We start from the raw sequence: 20,952 nt of genomic DNA on the forward strand, positions 1-20,952 counted from the left end.
CCAGCCCAACTGGCTGCTCTTCACCTGAACGTCTGACCTGGACCTGGAATGTTCCCTAAACTCACAGAAAGGCACAACATCTTTGCTAAAAGGAGATTTATTTGCTCTGTTCTCTAAGTCAAGTTAAAATTATTTGTTTGGCTCAATTCAGCAACAAACTAAAAACCAAACAGGAACCAATTCCAAAACAAGCTCTGTAGTCCACTTCCTGCTTTTGGAGCGGTCTCTGGTACCGCCAATCGAACCGGACCAGACGTCAATTAGTGTTCACACCTCACCAACCGGACCGGAGTTTACGGACTGGAGTTAGATTAAATTGGACTGGAGTTGGATTAAATCAGCCCAGAGTTGGATTACAGTGGACTGGAGTTGGATTAAGATGGACTGGAGTTGGATTACAGTGGATTGGAGTGGGATTAAAGTGGACTGGAGTTGGATTAAGGTGGACTGGAGTTGGATTACAATGGACTGGAGTTGGATTACAGTGGATTGGAGTGGGATTAAAGTGGACTGGAGTTGGATTAAGGTGGACTGGAGTTGGATTACAATGGACTGGAGTTGGATTACAGTGGATTGGAGTGGGATTAAGGTGGACTGGAGTTGGATTAAAGTGGACTGGAGTTGGATTAAGGTGGACTGGAGTTGGATTAAAGTGGACTGGAGTTGGATTAAGGTGGACTGGAGTTGGATTAAAGTGTACTGGAGTTGGATTAGAGTGGACTGGAGTTAGATTAAAGATTAAAGATGATATATATATATATATATTTTATTTTTTTCACATAATGTGCAGCTCGCAACATCACAGTTCTTACAATGTTGTGTATCATGAATCCGTAGCTCCATAAAACGGCCGACTACAATTTCCACAAAACAACGCGTACGCAGCCACTCCCAAGTGGGCGGGGAAAAAGTGGCAAAAACACCATTATGCTGTCAGGCTTGATGTCTTTATTGACATTATTAATATATTTTCACCTGAGCACAGCGGCGGTTGATTAGCTGATTTGAACAGCTGCTCTACTGATGACTTGGTGGCGGGTTGACCTGTTTGATGCTAACGGAACCAAAACACAACGAACTGCCAGCACATGCTAAGTGTAACAAAGTCAATAGCGGGCTAACAACAGTTAGGCTAACATAACTAACTCACTGATCACTTTTTCAATATTTTCTTCAAATTAAAACTTTTTCCTCACCTGTTAAATCTGAAATCCTTGAACCTTGTTATCTATGTCTGTCATAGGGTTGAATTAACCACTAAATATTACGTCCTTTTGTCATTTTCTATAGGTGATTGTGGTATTTTCCTGACCACAGATATTCCTGACCAATGGACAGCAATGACGCATGATAAGTCATGTAATGTCCAGTCCAGTAATTTATATTCATCCATATCAATGCTGTTGCCTCGCGCTCTGTCCTTATAGTTTCTCTCGCACTTCCCGCTAATCAGCAGTAGGTGTCAGGTTACATTGTGTTGCATTCAATGTTAACGGAAAAAAGAGTTCCATGCGCTTAATGTCCGATTTGCCATAACTATTTATTGAATTCATTGTCGCCAGCTGGGTGGCAGCAGGGGTGGCGAGGCTCTCAGTTGTAGATCCGCCCCTGCTCTGCTGACAACCATAGCAACTGGAAACAGAAGCGTCCATTTGATGATGACATCATCCTGTTGATGTTGTAGGTCACTGACAGGTTAAAGAGCAGCAGAGGAAGGTTCAGTGTTCAGTTCGGTGGAGATCAGTGTGTCTGTGAAATAATGTCATGAATTTTATTTTAGATATTTATGTTGATTCTTCTGATGAATATCAATGATGTTTTGTGGGTAAAATCTCCAAGAATGAGGATTTAATCTATGACTCACTGTACATATATTTTATATTTCATGAATAATAAGGAAAATCATGCTGAATTCTACACAGGTCCCATTTTTCACTCTTGCTGCTTACTTTGATACCAAACAGTTTAAATACTTATTGTTTATGCTTGTCCTGTGTCTGTATGCTCTGATTATTGGCTCCAACGTCCTGCTGATCGCGGTGATCTGTGTGAACCGGAGCTTACATGAACCCATGTTCCTGTTCCTCTGCAGCCTGTTTGTGAACGAACTGTTTGGTAGTTTAGGTTTGTTTCCCTTCCTGCTGGTCCAGATCCTCTCTGACGTTCACATCATTCCTGCTCCGCTCTGCTTCATGCAGATCTTTTGTCTTTACACATATGCAAGCACAGAGTTTTTTAACTTAGCCATCATGTCTTATGACCGATATCTGGCCATCTGTCATCCTCTGAACTATCATTCTTTGATGACCTTGAAGAAAGTTGCAGTTTTTATTACAGCAGCCTGGATAGCTGCCTTCCTGGTAGTTTCTTGTACAACATCTTTGAGCTTCTCTCTGCAGCTCTGTGGAAACGTCATTAACAAAATGTACTGTGACAACTACTCTATAGTGAAACTGGCCTGCTCTGACATTACAGTCAATAACATTTATGGCCTTATTAGCACTGCTCTCTGTGTTTTTGGTCCAGTAGGGATAATCCTCTACACCTACATGAGGATCCTGAAGGTTTGTTTTTCTGGGTCCAAACAGACCCGGCAGAAAGCCGTCAGCACCTGTACCCCCCACCTGGCCTCGCTCATCAACTTCTCCTTTGGTATTTGCTTTGAGGTGATGCAGAGCAGGTTTAACATGAGCAGCGTTCCTAATATTATCAGAGTATTGTTGTCATTGTACTATGTAACATGTCAGCCATTGTTCAGTCCTGTGATGTACGGGCTGAAACTGTCCAAAATACGTAAAATGTGGAAACGTTTGTTTTGGAAAAAAATGAGGTAAACATGTTTATATTCAGCTGATCTGGTCTGTTTCCAATGTGACTGGAGCACAGAGTCAGCCTTCAGAGTAACATCAAACCCTGAGATATTTATTTACATTTTAGAAGTAATCATTTAATTTGATTCTTTATGTACATATATATTTACAGATTAATCCCTTAGTAATTATTTACCACCACGTCATGTAATCTGGCTCTGATAATTAGTTAATTTCCTGGACTTTTACTGCTCTGCTCTGCATCAGAACCAGAACCAAACATGGAGAAACAGCTTTCAGCTTCTGTGCTCCACAAATCTGGAACAAACTCCCAGAAAACTGCAAAAGAGTCAAAACGTAAAACTTTGAAATCTTTGAAACACCTGGTAAAGTTGCTATCAAAACATAATAAATGAAACATTAATCAACATTTTGATTTGTAATGATGGCAAAATGTGATACTTACTGGTTTCCTCAATTGTTGACTGCATGGTGTTTCTATTGCTTTGTATTTATATGGTTTAATCATGTAAAGCACTTTGAACTGCCTTTTTGCTAAAATATCAATACAAATAAACTTGATTGAGCTATAATCTTTAGCTATTGATTGATAGGTAATGACTTCCTCTTTGAGCATAATATTGATGCCAGGTTTCTAATAGAACATGGTTGGATGACATTTATAAAGGACTGGCACCTGCAAATTACATTTTCTTTAGTAAGAGCCGAAAGCACAACAAAAGAGTCCCTACAGTAAAAATGTTTTTCTGGAAAAATTTTACTCTTTTTGAATATGTATTAATCAGTGTAAATGGCCATAGGCGAACTTTGACCCCAACTGGTAGCACTTTATTTGAAGGGGTGTGAATAAGACTGACGTGACACCGTCAGAAACATGACGTAACACCTGTCATGAACATGAATAAGTCCTCATGAATATTTACGACTGTTTTCATAAAGTGTAATTTTAATGTAAAGTTGACATTATTCAACATGTCTTTGTTATGACAACCTGACATTAACTAAGACAAAATCTTTGTTATAACAATTTGACTTTAACCAAGAATAATCCTTATCAAAATTTTAAATGTTATATATCTTTGTGTACTACATTACTATGTCATTTGACATAGTAAATGACATAGTGCTAACAGTGACAGTTATAAGCTCATTATAATTGTGTGATTAATATTTTCCCTTAAATATTCGACTAGTTACAGAAGTCATTAAGTTTTATTACAGTTTCAAAAGTTTAATAACAAAGTCATTAATATTTCCTCTACCTGAAATAAAGTGGAACAAGTAGGACCAATAATAAAGATTTTATTAAGTTTTATTACACTGTAAGATGATTTAATAATAATTCCTCTTACATCAAGTAAATTGGAACAAGTAGAACTAGTTCATCTTAATAGTTATTAAGATGTCATTAACTGTTAATACACTGTGAAATGCCATAATAACAGAGTTGTTAATATTAACTCTTACCTCAAGTACAGTGAAACAAGTAGCAACAATTATAAAGATGTCATTAAGTGTTATTACAGTGTCTTTAATATTAACTCTTACCTCAAGTACAGTGAAACAAGTAGCAACCTGAAAATTACCCAAAGCAGTCACCATGGTTACCACTACCAATACACAACATTTTTAAGATTAATGCCCATTTGTATGTATGTTATCTGTTTTAATGTACTTTTTTACTTCTGCTTTTTTGATGGGCTGACTTGATGACAATTTTCCTCATACACTTTACAATATCAATAAAAAAATATTTATTCATTGTTTGTGAGACCCAGCTCACAAAATTCAACAATGAGACTAAAAAGAAACAAAAAGTCAGAAATTGAATTTCTTTGATTTTATGGTGAAAGAACAAAAAAAAAGATAAAACGCTTAAAAATCGTTTCAGGGGATTATGTGTAACATTTATATTTCATTGAAATACTTTCAAAAACAAAATCTTCAGATTTTAGATTTTTATGTATTCTGCTGCAAAGCATTGAAATAAAATGACGCCAAACACTTTATTTGACATCTCTCTAACTTCACATCATATGCTTAGTTTTTGAGAATAATCCCTACAAAACTGATAAAATATCTGCAGAATCTGATTATTAAATGTATTTAAGGCTTATTAAATGTTATCACTGAACTAATTGCACATAGTATTGAGCTCCATCATAGCTTTCTAAAATTTAATATTTTAAATGTTTTTTCTACTTTCTTACTGATAATCTCCAATGAGATTCAAAGAAAATTAGTCACAAAAAGCCCTGAATCAGTTTGACTCATAGTAAGGATATTATGTGAAATCTTATGGAGACAAAAATCATTTTTACATAAACATGGACCAATAATTGTCCAACACAGCCTGACTTTCTCTGCTGCTCTGCAGGTGTGAGATTTGGCTGTGTCCTCCACTCACACCTAAGTTAACAAATCTTAAACAAGCATTAAAAGTTACCATACCCCATTTTCTACCGGCTCCATCATTTGGTGAAACTTGGTTTAGAGCTGCTGCTCCTCCACATCAACAACTGGAGGTGGTTTGAGCTTCTGATCAGGATCCAGTGGTTTAAAAAGTCTAAAGAAACAGCTAAATCTTTCTCAGAAGCAGCTTTTTACACATGCTGCGTATTCTGGACATATTCAGGCCGTACAGAACCGGGTTGAAGAGCGGCTGGCAGGTGAGATAATACAATGGAAATATTGTTCTTAGCAAGCCGGGAACAGTATTCATGTTGAATCTGCTCTGCAATATTTCAAAGGAAACACCGAAGGAGAAGTTGATTATAGAAGCCAGGTGGGGGGTGCAGGTGCTGACGGCTTTCTGCCGGGTCTGTTTGGACCCAGAGAAACACACCTGAAGGATCCTCAGGTAGGTGTAGAGGATCACAGAAACAGGAACACAGACTGTGAGGAAAGCCATGATAAGTTCATAGATGTTGTTGGCTGTGGGGTCATTACAGGCCAGCTTGATGATGGAGTGATTGTCACAGTAAACCTTATTGATGATGTTCCCACAGAGATGCAGAGAGGAGCTCAGGTATACGGTGAAACCAACACAGAAAAGAGGAGGCAGCCATATGATGGATATTAGAAATGCTATTCTCCTTGCAGTCATCAGGGAGTTATACAGCAGAGGACGGCAGATCGCAACATATCTGTCATAAGACATGACGGCCAAGTTAGCAAACTCTACACTTCCATAAGTATAAAGAAAGAAAATCTGCAGGAGACAAAGAGGAGCAGGAATGATGTGAACGTCAGAGAGGATCTGAACCAACAGGAAGGGAAACAAACCCAAACTGCCGTACAGTTCGTTCACAAACAGGCTGCAGAGGAACAGGAACATGGGTTCATGTAAGCTCCGGTTCACACAGATCACTGCGATCAGCAGGACGTTGGAGCCAATAATCAGGACATACAGACACAGGACGATGAGGAAGAAAAAGTAGCTCAGCATGTCTGTGTCTAAAAATGCACTCAGAGTAAAATATAAGACATGAGTGGAATTAATTTTCATTCTTAATTTTGTTTGTAATGCAAACATGAAGATGACTGAGTTGAAAAACTGATCACAGAAAAATGCTACATGCTGACAAGATAAAGGAGGAACTAAATCACAAATATCCGTGTGTCTTTACTAATTAAAAACAACAAAGGGTTGAATATGGAAACCTGTACAGTCAGCAGGAAGTCAGGAATGGCATTACGCCTCCTAACTGAGCTCCGATCTGCTTCCCTTAAAGAGTCAGATCAGAGAAACGCCCACAGCAACACAACCAATAATCAATCAACTCACCAAACCATATTTACACTTCAACAACTGATTGACCCAAAAGTTTCAGTTCATGTGAGTTTTATATTAAACTTTTACACAAACAATCTTAATCTACACTACGAATGAAGAACTAGTAAGAAATATATGTGTGTGTGTGTGTGTGTGTGTGCGTGTGTGTGTGTGTGTGTATCCTTGTTTTTGATGCAGAGTAAGACCCATTTCCCTAACAAATACGACATTATTGGGACTGACTGCTCCTTATGGGACCCAAAACCCGGATCATGTAACGTTTACATTCAACCAAACCCAATGAACCATTACAAGGATTATTTCATTCATTTCTTGTTGTTAGCATAGATATTAGCTTAGCTTATGGGATCTGTTACTGAGGAAAACCATTTAACTTACCATCAGTGCTGGGTTTGATCTTGGGGTAAGTTAAATCTGAAGCTCAAACATCAGCACAACCTGACTGGCTTTTCACCTTTCACAGCGTTTCAATAACTGATACTTATCAACAATAAATGGGATCTTTTTATGTAGTGCAGATCACACTTATTATTGTAGCATTTAAAAACTGCTGGATACATTTTTGAGATATTCTAACATAAAAAATATTATAGCTTAGCAAAAAATTGTAAGTAAATGGAAACATTTCTTCAACGACATTGCTGATTTTAGTCATTGGTCATTTTTGAAGAGATGCTACCACTTAGCATCTCTTTGCTAATGTTCGCAAAAGTACAGAGTGCCTGCATTAGAATGAATCGCTAACCCAGGGTGAATGGGTTGCCATCCTGTGATTGGACCTTGTGCGAGAGTTATAGATCTACAACTCTAGACCCGGATTCTTTATAGATCTAGAGTTATAGATCTAGAGTTATAGTTATATATATATATAGAGTCAGCGCACAGCTTCAGTTATTCCAGGTAGAAACCAGAAATCAGACTGACCTCTGACCTGAGCCCTCAGAGCCACATAAAGCCGGTTCCACAGTGGACCTTCTTTCAGCTGCAGAACATTCAGAACCAGAGAAACTCATTCAGGATTTAGTGGCTTTGATTCCTGCAGCAGGTCTGACTGACAAACCAACGGTCCAGAACCCTGCTGGTCCAGAACGCTGCAGCTGGAGTTCTGACCAGAACCAGGACGACAAACTAAATCTAGACTAAAACTGCTCCTGTTCAGAGATGCTTCACACTAAATTAAAGACTGATGTGAAATAATGGCTAAATCTGATCTCCTGGTTTCTGACTGTATTTGTGTCGTTATGATGTGAAACTCTGAACTGCCTTGTTGCTGAAATGTTCTATACAAATAAACTTGCTTGATTGATGCAACTTTTGTTTTGTCTGCAAACTGAAGTTGAGGGTTTTTTTTATGAAACCCGCCTTGATGTTAAAACTAATTGGACAGAGAAAACGTCCCTTCGACGGTCATGTCCGCCTGGGGAGGAAGCAGGAACCAGAGGATAAAAGCAGAAGCAGAGGAACCGACTGGGTCGTCCACTCCGGGACCTGAACTGCCATCCCTCAATCTGCCTGCTGTGTTTCTCCAGCTGATGTCTGATTTAACATACATTTACTGAAGGCTGTGATAAGAATTTCTCACAGTTTCTCCTAAACACTGTGATTTTTCCTTTCAGCTCCAACAAATGCAGAAGATGTTAAACTCAACTCTTGCTCCATATCTGATTCTGGGGGCTTACTTTGATACCAAGCAGTTTAAGTACTTATTGTTCCTGATTGTCTTGTGTATGTATATTTTAATAGTTGGTTCTAACGTTCTGCTCAGTGCGGTCATCGGGTTTAACAGGAGCTTACATGAGCCCATGTATGTGTTTCTGTGTGTTCTGTGTGCCAATCAGCTGTTCGGCAGCACCAGCCTCTTCCCGTTCCTGTTGGTCCAGATCCTCTCGGATCTTCACTCCGTTTCTGTCCCTTTCTGCTTCCTACAGGTTTACTGTCTTCACACCTATCTGAGCGTAGAGTTTTTTAACCTGACTATCATGTCTTATGACCGATACCTGGCCATCTGTCGTCCTCTGCAGTATCACTCCCTGATGACGGTGAGGAAAGTCGCAGCTCTCATTGTTGCTGAATGGGTAACTGCCTTTTGCGGAGTCAGCATTTTCACCTCCATGAGTTTCTCTCTGCACCGCTGCAGAAACGTAATCGATAAAGTCTTCTGCAATAATTACTCCATTGTTCAGCTGAGCTGCTCAGACACAACAAGCAATAATATTTATGGACTTGTGAGCACTGCCGTCGGAGTGGTTTGTCCAGTGATTTTTATTTTCTACACATACATGAAGATCCTCAAAGTGTGCTACTACGGGTCCAAACAGACCCGGCAGAAAGCTGTCAGCACCTGCACACCTCACCTGGCCTCCATCACTAACTTCTTCTTTGGTGTTTGTTTTGACATTATACAAAGCAGGTTCAGCACAAAGTATGTTCCAAATATTGTAAAAATATTCCTGTCCCTGTACTTCCTGACATGTCAGCCGCTGTTTAACCCTGTGATGTACGGACTCAACCTGTCCAAGATACAACAGGCCTGGAAGAGACTTTTCTCTGTCCAAAGGAGGTAAAAATCTGTCTGAAATAAACAGAAAGTTTTGCAACACAAAGATTTTTCCTTTTTTTCCTCTCGTTCATTTATTCACTGTGAAAATGTATCAGTTGCTTTTTCCTTCTTATTTTTTATCTCTTCTGCAGTTTGAGAGCAAAACTCTGCATACGGTGAAAAAACCTTTAACAAAGATCTAAGATCAAAGTTTTTAAATGGTAAAAATCAACATTTAAATTAATGTTTGTTATTGTCACATAAAATCAAACAGTAACTTAGTTATTATTAGTACATTTTCTATATAATTACATTCCTTACATTAGTTTATTCTAATCCTGTTGACATTAATTTAGACAAATCCTGCAACTCGTTTTATGTTGGAGATTCACCTACAGGTGGCGCTGTGGTAAAAAAAGTTATTGTATCTTAGAAGTTGAAACTGGGGATCCTGGGTCAGAACCAGAGGACCTGGGTCAGAACCTGGGTCAGAACCTGGGTCAGAGCCTGGGTCAGAACCAGAGGACCTGGGTCCGAACCTGGGTCAGAACCTGGGTCAGAGCCTGGGTCAGAGCCTGGGTCAGAGCCTGGGTCAGAACCAGAGGACCTGGGTCCGAACCGGGGTCAGAACCTGGGTCAGAGCCTGGGTCAGAGCCTGGGTCAGAACCAGAGGACCTGGATCAGAGCCTGGGTCAGAACCAGAGGACCTGGGTCAGAACCTGGGTCAGAGCCTGGGTCAGAGCCTGGGTCAGAACCAGAGGACCTGGATCAGAGCCTGGGTCAGAACCAGAGGACTTGGGTCAGAGCCTGGGTCAGAACCAGAGGACCTGGATCAGAGCCTGGGTCAGAACCAGAGGACTTGGGTCAGAACCTGGTCCAGCTTTTGGACACAATGATCATCCACATTTTCTCCAACCACAAAGTTTTCTATTGGACTGAAATCGGAGCCTTGTTAGTGGCAGATCCTAAACGAAACCATTTTCATTGTTTTCAGGTCTGTTAGCTTCTGCAACACCAACTGTGATGATTATGACCAAACGCTGCAGTTCAGCTAAATATTCTGAGGGTTCAGAGGTCAGGCCTTTTACACCGCAGGGGGTCTGACTTTACAGGCGACTTTAACAGTGATGGATTCCTCCTCTCTGAGTCGCCTTTCAGTCCTTGTTGGTTCAGAATCGTTTTTATTTAACCAGAAAAGATAAATTATTAAAAGTAATAACAACTGTGGCTTGGAAAAAACACAGAACCTCTTGATGGAGAGGAGAAACGGTTGATAAAAGAGTTAAAACTGCAGAATGTAACTTTTATTTTAAAAAATTGGGTTTTCACATGATTATCATTATGTTGTGACAGTATAATAAATAATCTAAAAAAGTGGAGTGTGTCTGTCTCCTCCCAGTGCTCCCAGTACTAACTGCACAAGTCATAAACAACCAATCAGAGCCAGGGGGAGAGTCTTAGCGCTACTCTCTGCTACAGCAAACATAGCCTGCCCTGCTACAAATGCTAATGGTAGTTAGCATGGCTGCCGATGGCGAATAAACGGTTTTCCTGAAACAGTAAGTTGTTACTCTCATAAACACATTTAGCAGCGCGTAAATGAGCCTGATTGACAGCACTAAGCCCCTCCTCCTGGCTCTGATTGGTTGTTTTTGATGGTAACTACATTATCTTTTTTCAATTTTCTTTCTGCCTTAAAGTCTCAGTGGTTCATCTTGATGGTGAAATCCAAACAGCCACATTTGTGGTCAGTCCCACAGGATCAAGTTTGCAACTTGTGCAGGTTGTTTTCTCAGCAAACAGAACCACGGAGTCCGAACTGATGGAACGGCACATCGCCTCACACCGGCCTGGCAGCTCAACTATTGCTACAACAGCTGATGACATTTTCTGAATTTATCGATATGCCAGTGGTCTCAAACAACATCGTCCTCTGACAGCGTGGACAGACACACGGTCTTCCATCCCGTTTCCATGCGTCCTGACAGGGACAGAGACCAGCTGACCGGATCCATGAATTGTAATTTAGAGGCTCAAAAAGAGAAAACAGGACAAAAGACCACAAAGGAGAACAAAGCGTTTGTTTTCTCTGTCCAGAGGATATTCAGTTATTCAGCCGCTGAGCCACATGCTGATGAGCCACAGCGCCCTTGTGCCCTTTGACCCCCAGCAACAACACGATTACAGGAAAAACTCAAACATTGTCGTCACCTTCGCTATAATTGATATAGTGACTTAATTTGGTGATTTTCCAGGAGGTTGAGATGTTATAACTCCAGTCAGGATCCTGATGCCGACACATTAACATCCTTTCTAATCAAATTAAAAGTTTAAACCTAAATATAGCTGCAGACATTTTTACTCCAGTTTTTCTTTAAAAAAAAAAATGTTTAGTTTGTATGCTTAATTTATTTGAAGAGATGTGCATAAGACTGACCTGACACTGTCATAAACTTGACATAACACCTGCTATGAACATGAAGAAATATTTATGTATGTTTATGACAGTTGTCATGAAGTGTCATTCGGTAAATAATTACACTTTTAATGCAAAATTGCTCTAAAAGTTTCATTAAAAGTCCATTAAAACTGCAAACTTTGCATGAACTTATAATTTACAAAATCATGCAAATGTGACCAGCAGGTGGAGATCTTTTTAAAAGTGACGAGATGCACCGGAACACAGATTTAAGTGCACAATATTTTATTTAACAATTCTTTAAAACATTTTTAAAAACAAGGCTTCAGGCCCACTACTTGGTCCCTGGAACAAAAGGAACACACAAGGAAAAAAGACAGACAAGATCAATTATTCCAAAGGAAATAAAACAAAACATGCAAAAGAAATTAGTAAATCAAACCAAAAAGAAAACAAATTAGTAACTTCAATCACAAAAGAAAACTAAAAGAAAACAATGGAACAAATCGTTGTCATCCGCTTCCAAATGCCCTTCGATGGGGCCACAGGAGTAACGCCCCGCCCACACAGCCTGCCCAATCCGCAACGGGTTTAGTTGAGAGCGGCCAAAACAACAGCAAGACAAGACAAGACAGCAGAGCGTCCAAAGCGCTGCAGCTCCAAACAATCAGTTGCCTGAAACAGAAAAACCCATTAACAGTGGATCCAGATAAAAGAAATCAAAACCTAAATAACGGGTAGCTTACCCAGGGGTGGAAACACAGCGTAACCCGGGAGGAAGCGGGTCAGCAGGTGAAAACCAGACGGAAGCCGCACGCCACAGAAACCCCACCTGCAGCCGCCAACGCCATCAGAGCAACAGATTGCAGACGAGTCGACCAAACCCACAAGCCGACATGTAGCTGCCAACCGTAGCAACAGTAGGAGAAACAAAGACGCAGGCACCCTGCAGCAGCCCACCCAACTGTAAAGCCATTCGCCCCGCCCACCAATCAACGGTGCCGGGTGAACAGAGTTGGGGAGGGTGGAACACCATCCCGCCAAACAAAGTTGGCATTTTTAATGGACTTTTAATGCAACTTTTAGAGCAACTTTGCATTAAAAGTGTCATTATTTACCGAATGACACTTCATGGCAACTGTCATAAACATTCATGAAGACTTCTTTATGTTTATGACAGATGTTATGTCAGTCTTATTCACACCCCTTCAAATAAAGTGTTACCTTATTTGGTCATTTTTGATGGACAATTTGACACTAAAATTGATTCAATTATTTTGAATAAATTCTCCACCTAAAGTCAAACACCTGCAGCTTTTATGTTCATTATTTATCAGACGAGGAATAATCTACTACTTACCATACAGGACTTATATTTATTTCAAAAGGTCAAAGGTTAACCTCAGTATTTCTTTATAAATAACTGCAATAGTAATTATGATTCTTATAACTTTTTATTGTATAAACAAATAATTAAAATCTCTTTTGGAGTCAAAGAAGTGAATTTGATCAAGTATTAATTTGACCAGAAACCAAAATAAAAACCTTCTTCATGCTGATCATTTCCTCACAGAGTTCAGAAGCAGCTTTTTACACATGCTGCGTATTCTGGACATGTTCAGGCCGTACAGAACCGGGTTAAAAACCGGCTGACACGTCAGAAAATACAGAGATAAAAGTATTCTGAGCAAACCGGGAACCGTGTCCATGTTGAATCTGCTCTGCAATATTTCAAAGGAAACGCCGAAGGAGAAGTTGATTATAGAAGCCAGGTGGGGGGTGCAGGTGCTGACGGCTTTCTGCCGGGTCTGTTTGGACCCAGAGAAACACACCTGAAGGATCCTCAGGTAGGTGTAGAGGATCACAGAAACAGGAACACAGACTGTGAGGAAAGTCATCACAAGTTCATAGACGTTGTTGGCTGTGGGGTCATTACAGGTCAGCCTGATGATGGAGTGATTACTACAGTAAATTTTATTGATGACGTTCCCACAGAGCTGCAGAGAGGAGCTCAGGAACGTCGTTCCCCCGACCGCCAAACATGGAGGCAGCCATATGATGAGCACCAGGAAAACTATCCTCTGTGAAGTCATCAGGGAGTTATACTGCAGAGGACGGCAGATCGCTACGTATCTGTCATAAGACATGACGGCCAAGTTAGTAAACTCTACACTAGCATAAGTATAAATACAGAAAATCTGCAGGAGACAAAGAGGAGCAGGAATGATGTGAACGTCAGAGAGGATCTGAACCAGCAGGAAGGGAAACAAACCCAAACTGCCGAGCAGTTCGTTCACAAACAGGCTGCAGAGGAACAGGAACATGGGTTCATGTAAGCTCCGGTTCACACAGATCACCGCGATCAGCAGGACGTTGGAGCCGATAATCAGGACATACAGACACAGGACGATGAGGAAACAGAAATATTTCAGCCAACCAGAGTCCACATAGGCAGTCAGAGTGAAATACAAAACCTGAGAGGAATTTAATTTCATCCTAAGTTTAGTTTGTAAAACAACCATAGAGGTGAGTTATTGGAGAAACTATTCAGAAAAACTAGCTCATCTTTATAGAAATGAACAGAGTGAAACAAATGAAATCCTTTCCACCACATAAAGAAGGAATCCAGAGGTAAACGGTGGAAACGCCTCACAGCTGCAGCCAGCAGCCGTTGGATCAGAGCCACAGCTAACTGAGCTCAGATCAGCTTCAGCTTCACTTAAAGAGTCAGAGCGACGCCCAGCATCCCGCCTCCAACGTCAGCACAACGATGGGCAGCAACCACTGCCTGGCTGCTCCCTGCACAGGGGAAAGTTTGGTGGAGGGATGATTACACTGGAGCTTTGTTATTCACAATTTTCTTTTTATTGTTTACAAAAACAAAAAAAACTTAAGTTTTTATGTTTGGACCCAATGAGTCCAGCAGGAAACTAGAGATCAGGCTGACCTCTGACCTGACCCTTCAGAGCCACATAAAGACGGTTACAAAGTCGGCCTTCTATCAGCTGGAGAACATTCAGAATGTCTCTGAAAGATCCAGAGAAACTCATCCATGTGTTTATCTTTACTCTAACTGATTAATGCAATAGTGACTATAGGTTTTTAAAAAATCATTTAGGTTTTTCTAGCAAATGTTTGACTTTTCAGAAATTTCCATGTTTTGCTATAGAAATTTTCTGAAATTGGATTTTTGGGGGAATTTTACTCTGTTTCCATCTGAAACATCTGAACACACTATTGTTCAAATGTCACTTCATGTAAAAGGTTCTAACATTCACTGTGAAATTTGGATATTTATATTATTTTTATGCTTTTTTATGCTAATTCCCTTATTTTGTTTGGATGTTTTTATTGTTATTGCTACAAATTAAGATAAATAAATGACAAAAAGAAGCTTTAAGGTTGAAGGTTTGGTTTTGCTCATTGTTTTTATTGCTCATTGTGTAATAATTATATAAAACTGCAACAAATTAAAACTGCTCAACATGATGCGATCGCTGGTTTATAGAAAAATGTAAAACTCATGCAGTTTATTTTTCTTTCTCATTTTTCAAAACAAAAATCTTACTGCTCCAAACATTCTGGATTTTTTCTGCATTTTCATGACTTTCCAGCTGATTAAGTTTATTTTAACCTGCTTGAATAATTGTTTTTATTGCTTCCACAAATAATAAACCAACCAAATAATCAAACCAGTTCCTGCATTTGTTCACTGCTGAGAGTAAATCATTTACTCTAGCATATTCATTTTAATAAATGTTTTAATGTTCGGTTCTGGACCCATTTGAAGAACCAGGCCCCCTGCTGAGGTCCAGCCTGCTCTGCAGGATCTGATTTTATTGTTTTATAGAGAAAAAACAGGAAGAGATTCATTTTTTCATCATTTATCCAGTGAGCCAAAAGCACAACATTATTAATGCAAACTGTAGATGCTGGATGTCTGAAGTTCATTTCAGGCTCCATCATAAATCATGAAGGTCCTCAAAGGACCAGATGTGGCAAAAACTACTGATTTCATTCATTTATTTATTTATTTATTTCGAACAGACATTAAAAACAGTCAAAAAAGAACAAGAAAACAAAATAGAATGAGACAAACTTAAGAAATAAAATGTAAAACAAATTATTTTGCCCATGTGACATGCAATTTTATATTTTCTGTTCGAAAAGGAGCAGGTAGAAGATGCATCTTATAATATCCTGCCCCTTTCATACTTGTCTTTGTTTTATCAATTAACTTTCAGAACATCAACAAGAGACAACTTGTTTCCATTTTTCATTATGTTTAACTATGTACAATTATTTTAAGTACTATTTATATAATCATTTACATTATAAACTATTAAACATGTTATATAGCATGTTTTGAAATGAGTTCTGCTTTAATCAATTTTTTAAACTGGTTTACATTTGTAATTTTTTTAATCTCATCATTCAATCCATTCCAAACAGATAAACACAAACTCTTCCTGGTTGTTCTAATATGTTGTTTTTTAAAATATCCTTCACCTCTTAAATCATAACCACCCTCTCTGTCACCAAACATTTCCTGTATATTGTGTGGAAGTTTTTTATTTCGGACCTTAAACATAAAACGATAAAACGATTAGCCAGCTGTTAAAATGGTACCTTTAAAGATTTTGTCTTTAGCATCCAAGTAATTCATAAAAACACAAACTGATTTAATTTGACTAATAAAATACAATTAAAAGGACAAATATGACCTTTATGTTCTCTCTCTGTCAGTCTGGAGCCTGCAGGGCCACAGCTGTTTATGAATCACTTTGATGATAAATGTAAAATTTGTCCCGGTACCGTTTAACAGTTTTATCAGAACGTTTTGCCACAGCTGCCCTTTGAAGACCTTCATGGTTTCTAATGGACCTGAAATGAAAATAAGTTTGACGTCCCTGTTTTAAAACATCCGCAAAAGCAAAGAAACATCAATACAGAGAAAAATGTCAGCATCAACTTATTAAAAATGATTCCTTATCTAATATTTCATTAGCCAAAAACATGAAACCTGAGTTTTGAAACGACTAACAGAAGATGAGCCGTCAGGCAGGAGAAGCTGCTGCTGCAGCCGCGTTTTCCCCACATAACAAACGTTTACACGCGTCTCGGATGGCGGCCATTTTCAGGCCGTACAGCGCCGGGTTGAACAGCGGCTGGCAGGTCAGGAAGTACAGCGACAAAACGATGGCCAGCAGCGGAGGCACCCTGCTGAGGTCAAACCTGCTCTGCAGGATCTGGAAACAGCAGCCGAAAGAAAAGTTCAGGATGGAGGCCAGGTGAGGCGTACAGGTGCTGACGGCTTTCTGCCGCGTCTGTCTGGTCGCAGAGAAACACACCTCCAGAATCTTTCCGTAGGTGTAGAGGATTAAAACGAGCGGCGCGACGATGGAGACGACGGTCAGAACCAGACCGTAAACGTTGTTCACGCTGGTGTTGGAGCAGCTCAGCTTAACGATGGAGAAATTCCCACAGAAAACCTTATCGATGACGTTCCCACAGAGCCGCAGGGGGGCGCTGAGCGACACCAGAACCACAGTGGCCAGAACCGGCAACGCCCAGGTCAGGGCAATGAGCAACGCAACCTTTCTATCCGTCATGGTGGAGTTATACTGCAGAGGGAAACAGATGGCCACGTACCGGTCATAAGACATGACGGCCAAGTTCAAAACTTCAACTGCTGCATAACTGTAAACACAGAAGATCTGCAGGAAGCAGAGCGGAGCAGAAACCCTGTGAACGTCAGAGAGGATCTGGACCAGCAGGAAGGGGAACAAACCCAAACTGCCAAACAGTTCGTTCACAAACAGGCTGCAGAGGAACAGGAACATGGGTTCATGTAAGCTCCGGTTCACACAGATCACCGCGATCAGCAGGACGTTGGAGCCGACAATCAGGACATAGAAACACATAACCATCATAAAGTACAGGTATTTCAAACTCCCGATGTCAAAGTAGGCAGTCAGAGTGAAATATAGGACCTGTGAAGAGTTAGTCATGATGCTGCAGCTTCGAGCTGAGAGGAGCCGAGTTACAGCATGAAGCTTTTATATCCTCCAAGGTCAGCAGAGACCAACGAGAGAGAGAATCCTTCCCAGACAAACTGACGAGCTACGGATGTTTCCCAGTCCGGAACACTGAGTTCCATTTGGGACCCAAACAGCAACATTTCTTCCATTTTCAGGTTTACTGTAATACTCATGTTTCTAAACTTCACCTACTTGCAGGGTTTACATGTCGCCTGTCACTCTGTCATCATTCATCATTCCAACTGGAAACGGAAAATGCTGCCAAACTAAGCAATGTTTTCCCTGCTGATGGTCCGGTTGACCCGGTTCTACTGGAACCAGAACTTCACCATCTGCTCCACCTCCAGCTGCTCTGAGTCAAACCAACCTGTTCCCCTCCTGGCCTGTGGGGGCGCTGCACCAAGAACCACTGAAGGAAACGACACAGAAACCTCTGAAGACACTGAGAGCAACTTCCTTCTTCACCAGATGGAAACAAGATGGAGGATTTTAGCGGTTGGAGGATTTCTGCTGCTAGCGCTAGGCTAACACGTTTGTTTGGGTTGTATTTACCCAGAATGCCCTGTGCTTCCTGCTTTTGGAGCGGTCTCTGGTCCGTTTGGCGTTCACATTCAAACTGAACCCAAACCGAGGTTTAGATTACTAGAGGTCAGAGGTCGATTAGTGTTCACACCTCACCAACCAAACGGGCTTCCTAAGCAAATGACTGGAGTCGGGTTAAAGCGGATTGAAGAGCCGGTGGGATTGATGCCACTTTGGTCCGTTTCTGATTGTTCAGTCATGAACTGTAACCTGCTAACTGAGGCCTGCAGAGCCTGAGATGAATCTCTGGTCGTTTACTCAGAGGGTCTGTTCTCCTGGTTCTAGTCAGAACTCCAGCAGCAGCGTTCTGGACCAGCAGCAGGGTTCTGGACCAGCAGAGTTCTCGACCAGCAGGGTTCTGGACCAGCAGCAAGGTTCTGGATCAGCAGGGTTCTGGATCAGCAGGGTTCTGGATCAGCAGCAGGGTTCTGGATCAGCAGCGTTCTGGACCAGCAGCAGGGTTCTGGATCAGCAGGGTTCTGGACCAACAGGGTTCTGGACCAGCAGCAGGGTTCTGGATCAGCAGGGTTCTGGACCAACAGGGTTCTGGACCAGCAGCAGGGTTCTGGACTAGCAGCAGGGTTCTGGACCAGCAGCAACATTCTGGACCAACAGGGTTCTGGACCAGCAGCGTTCTGGACCAGCAGCAGGGTTCTGGACCAACAGGGTTCTGGACCAGCTCGCCCCACCCGCTGCTCTGGAAATGTTCTGCTCTGAAGGGTCAGGTCAGAGGTCAGAGGTCAGGTCAGAGGTCAGCCTGATTTCCAGTTTCCAGCTGGAAGAACTGAAGCTGTGCATTGACTCCAGATCTATAATTCTAGATCCATAATTCCTAAAGAGGAACCTCTTTAGGTCCAGATAAAATCTTCAGTTTCTGTTGGAGAAAGTTTAGACACATCAACACATTTATCTGTTCCAAGCATCAGTTCAGCGGTTGGTTGGGTTCAAAGGTCACCTGTGTATCGTCTGCACAGCTATGGTGACTAATCTTGTTGGTTGTTATTACACAGTAATAACTGCGTAGTAACAGTTGCTTATCACAATAAGCTTATTACGTGATAAATGAAGAATTTGATCAATTCCATTCTGATTATTAATATTTTTATGAGAAATGTTGCTTAGAGACATAATCCATGTGATTCACGGCTTCAGTTGTTTTTATGTTTGTTTTGTTTTTGGTCGTGTTTCATTTAGGATATTTCAGTGTGAAGTGTTCGTTACAAAATGAAGCTTTTTTATGTGATAATGATCTCAAAATACAATTTATCTCAAAAATTACTGGGGCAGTTTACTGTCCGGTAAAATTAGTGACCCTTCATGTGGCTTCTGTCCGCTCGGATGAGAAATTACCGGTCGACAACTCAGTTCTGTAGGTCCGACTGGAACCGGTTTGGTCAAATCATTTGTTTTAGATCTGGTTTCCTTCTCCGTTTGGTTTTGGGTCGTTCTGGTTTTGGTCGGCGGCTCCTTCAGTAAATCCTCCTGGTTTCCTTTTCCTCGTTGCCATTAAATGTTTTGTCCTTCATTTGTAATCAGTTTAATCAGTTATTGACCCATAAATGTTGGACTATAGCTTGGTCTTGGTCTTGGTCTTGACTAATCGAATCCAAACAGAAAACCTTTGACGTTCTTAACTACAGGCAGAAAATCATCCATGATAATAAAATGTTTCTTTTCTTTCTCCAGTTTCTCCAGTTGGGATCCCATGAGATTTTCCATAATTTAGGATTTTATATTGCAGAAAGAAGCAGAGGCGTCATCCACATTAAGCTCTGACACAACCTGTCGGCTTACTGAAGTTTCCTCAAGTCTGAAACAAAACTTATTCATAACAAACAGGCGGCAGTAACCATAGCAACAGCTGAGATCTCCTGTGCTGCTTGATGCATGCTAATTGTCCCGTTAGTGTCCAAACGTCCGCACAGACTGCGTCCTCTGGGCTCAGTGTTGTTCCAGAGCAGCTCCTCTGGGGCTCATTAAAGAGACAGGACACAATAAACACGATGCAATCAACACCACTGACCTCTGTGACCCCGTTTGTGTCTGACTAACAGATCCATCCAAAACATTTACCTGGTCTCAGTAAGTTTAAAGCATAAAGTTTGGATTAAATCCATCTTTTCTTTGATGCTTGGGGTCAATTTGTGGAACTGTTTGATCCACTTTAACCAACTCCAGTCCGTCTGTATGGAAAGTCCGGTTTGTTTGGGGAGGTGTGAATGCTACTCCAACCAACAAGTGAACTCTGGTTTGATATATGAACAGCGAGTAAACCACGGACCGCTCCAAAAACAGGGAATGGACTACAGCGCAGGGCATTCTGGGTAAATATAACCCAAACAAACATGCTAGCCTAGCGCTAGCAGCAGAAATGTTTCGTGGTTTTTAGCCAAAAACTAAAGAGAAATCTTCCAACCGCTAAAATCTGATGCCTCCATTTTGTTTCCATCTGGTGAAGAAGGAAGTTGCTCTCAGTGTCTTCAGAGGTTTTGTGTCGTTTCCTTCAGTGGTTCTTGGTGCAGCGCCCCCACAGGCCAGGAGGGGAACAGGTTGGTTTGACTCAGAGCAGGAGGAAGAGAACCGCAGCAGCTGGAGCAGATTTTTTAAACAAATCAAACTGAGACTATCAGGAGGGAAAACATTCTAAGCTGCACTTCCTCAAAAAATGTCCTGGTTTAGGTTTTAAAATCTCATATTAAACAACTTTTGCATTTTATCCAATTAATCGTCAAAATAATCTAAAA

General features: G+C 40.8%; 5 protein-coding genes and 1 long non-coding RNA gene across 6 annotated transcripts; 2 read left to right on the forward strand and 4 right to left on the reverse strand.

The window, feature by feature from the left end:
- The first annotated feature begins 799 nt into the window (after nt 1-799).
- Nucleotides 800-3,201, forward strand: LOC103475312 (olfactory receptor 10A3-like). Its single transcript, XM_008426834.3, has one exon. The coding sequence runs from the start codon at nt 1,905-1,907 to the stop codon at nt 2,832-2,834; it is 930 nt and encodes a 309-aa protein (XP_008425056.1). The 5' UTR covers nt 800-1,904; the 3' UTR covers nt 2,835-3,201.
- A 2,174-nt stretch (nt 3,202-5,375) lies between these two features.
- Nucleotides 5,376-6,390, reverse strand: LOC103475310 (olfactory receptor 11A1-like). Its single transcript, XM_008426833.3, has one exon. It carries the CDS (start codon nt 6,364-6,366, stop codon nt 5,410-5,412), a length of 957 nt encoding a protein of 318 aa, XP_008425055.1. The 5' UTR covers nt 6,367-6,390; the 3' UTR covers nt 5,376-5,409.
- A 1,862-nt stretch (nt 6,391-8,252) lies between these two features.
- On the forward strand, nt 8,253-9,191 carry LOC103475309 (putative olfactory receptor 1F12P). Its single transcript, XM_017308209.2, has one exon. The coding sequence runs from the start codon at nt 8,253-8,255 to the stop codon at nt 9,189-9,191; it is 939 nt and encodes a 312-aa protein (XP_017163698.1).
- Nucleotides 9,192-11,853: 2,662 nt separating this feature from the next.
- LOC145554740 (uncharacterized) lies at nt 11,854-12,636 on the reverse strand. Its single transcript, XR_014090731.1, has 2 exons — nt 12,332-12,636; nt 11,854-12,260 (listed from the first exon to the last, which is right to left on the reverse strand). It is a non-coding gene; the product is annotated as an uncharacterized LOC145554740 (long non-coding RNA).
- A 448-nt stretch (nt 12,637-13,084) lies between these two features.
- On the reverse strand, nt 13,085-14,876 carry LOC103475308 (olfactory receptor 11A1-like). The gene has a single exon (XM_008426831.3). The coding sequence runs from the start codon at nt 14,105-14,107 to the stop codon at nt 13,145-13,147; it is 963 nt and encodes a 320-aa protein (XP_008425053.2). The 5' UTR covers nt 14,108-14,876; the 3' UTR covers nt 13,085-13,144.
- Nucleotides 14,877-15,219: 343 nt separating this feature from the next.
- LOC103475276 (olfactory receptor 11A1-like) lies at nt 15,220-17,739 on the reverse strand. The gene has a single exon (XM_008426769.3). The coding sequence runs from the start codon at nt 17,594-17,596 to the stop codon at nt 16,643-16,645; it is 954 nt and encodes a 317-aa protein (XP_008424991.2). The 5' UTR covers nt 17,597-17,739; the 3' UTR covers nt 15,220-16,642.
- Between the last annotated feature and the right edge of the window lie 3,213 nt (nt 17,740-20,952).

This window comes from Poecilia reticulata, chromosome 13 (assembly GCF_904066995.2).
Source record: "Poecilia reticulata chromosome 13, P_reticulata-male-v2, whole genome shotgun sequence".
NCBI lineage: Eukaryota > Metazoa > Chordata > Actinopteri > Cyprinodontiformes > Poeciliidae > Poecilia > Poecilia reticulata.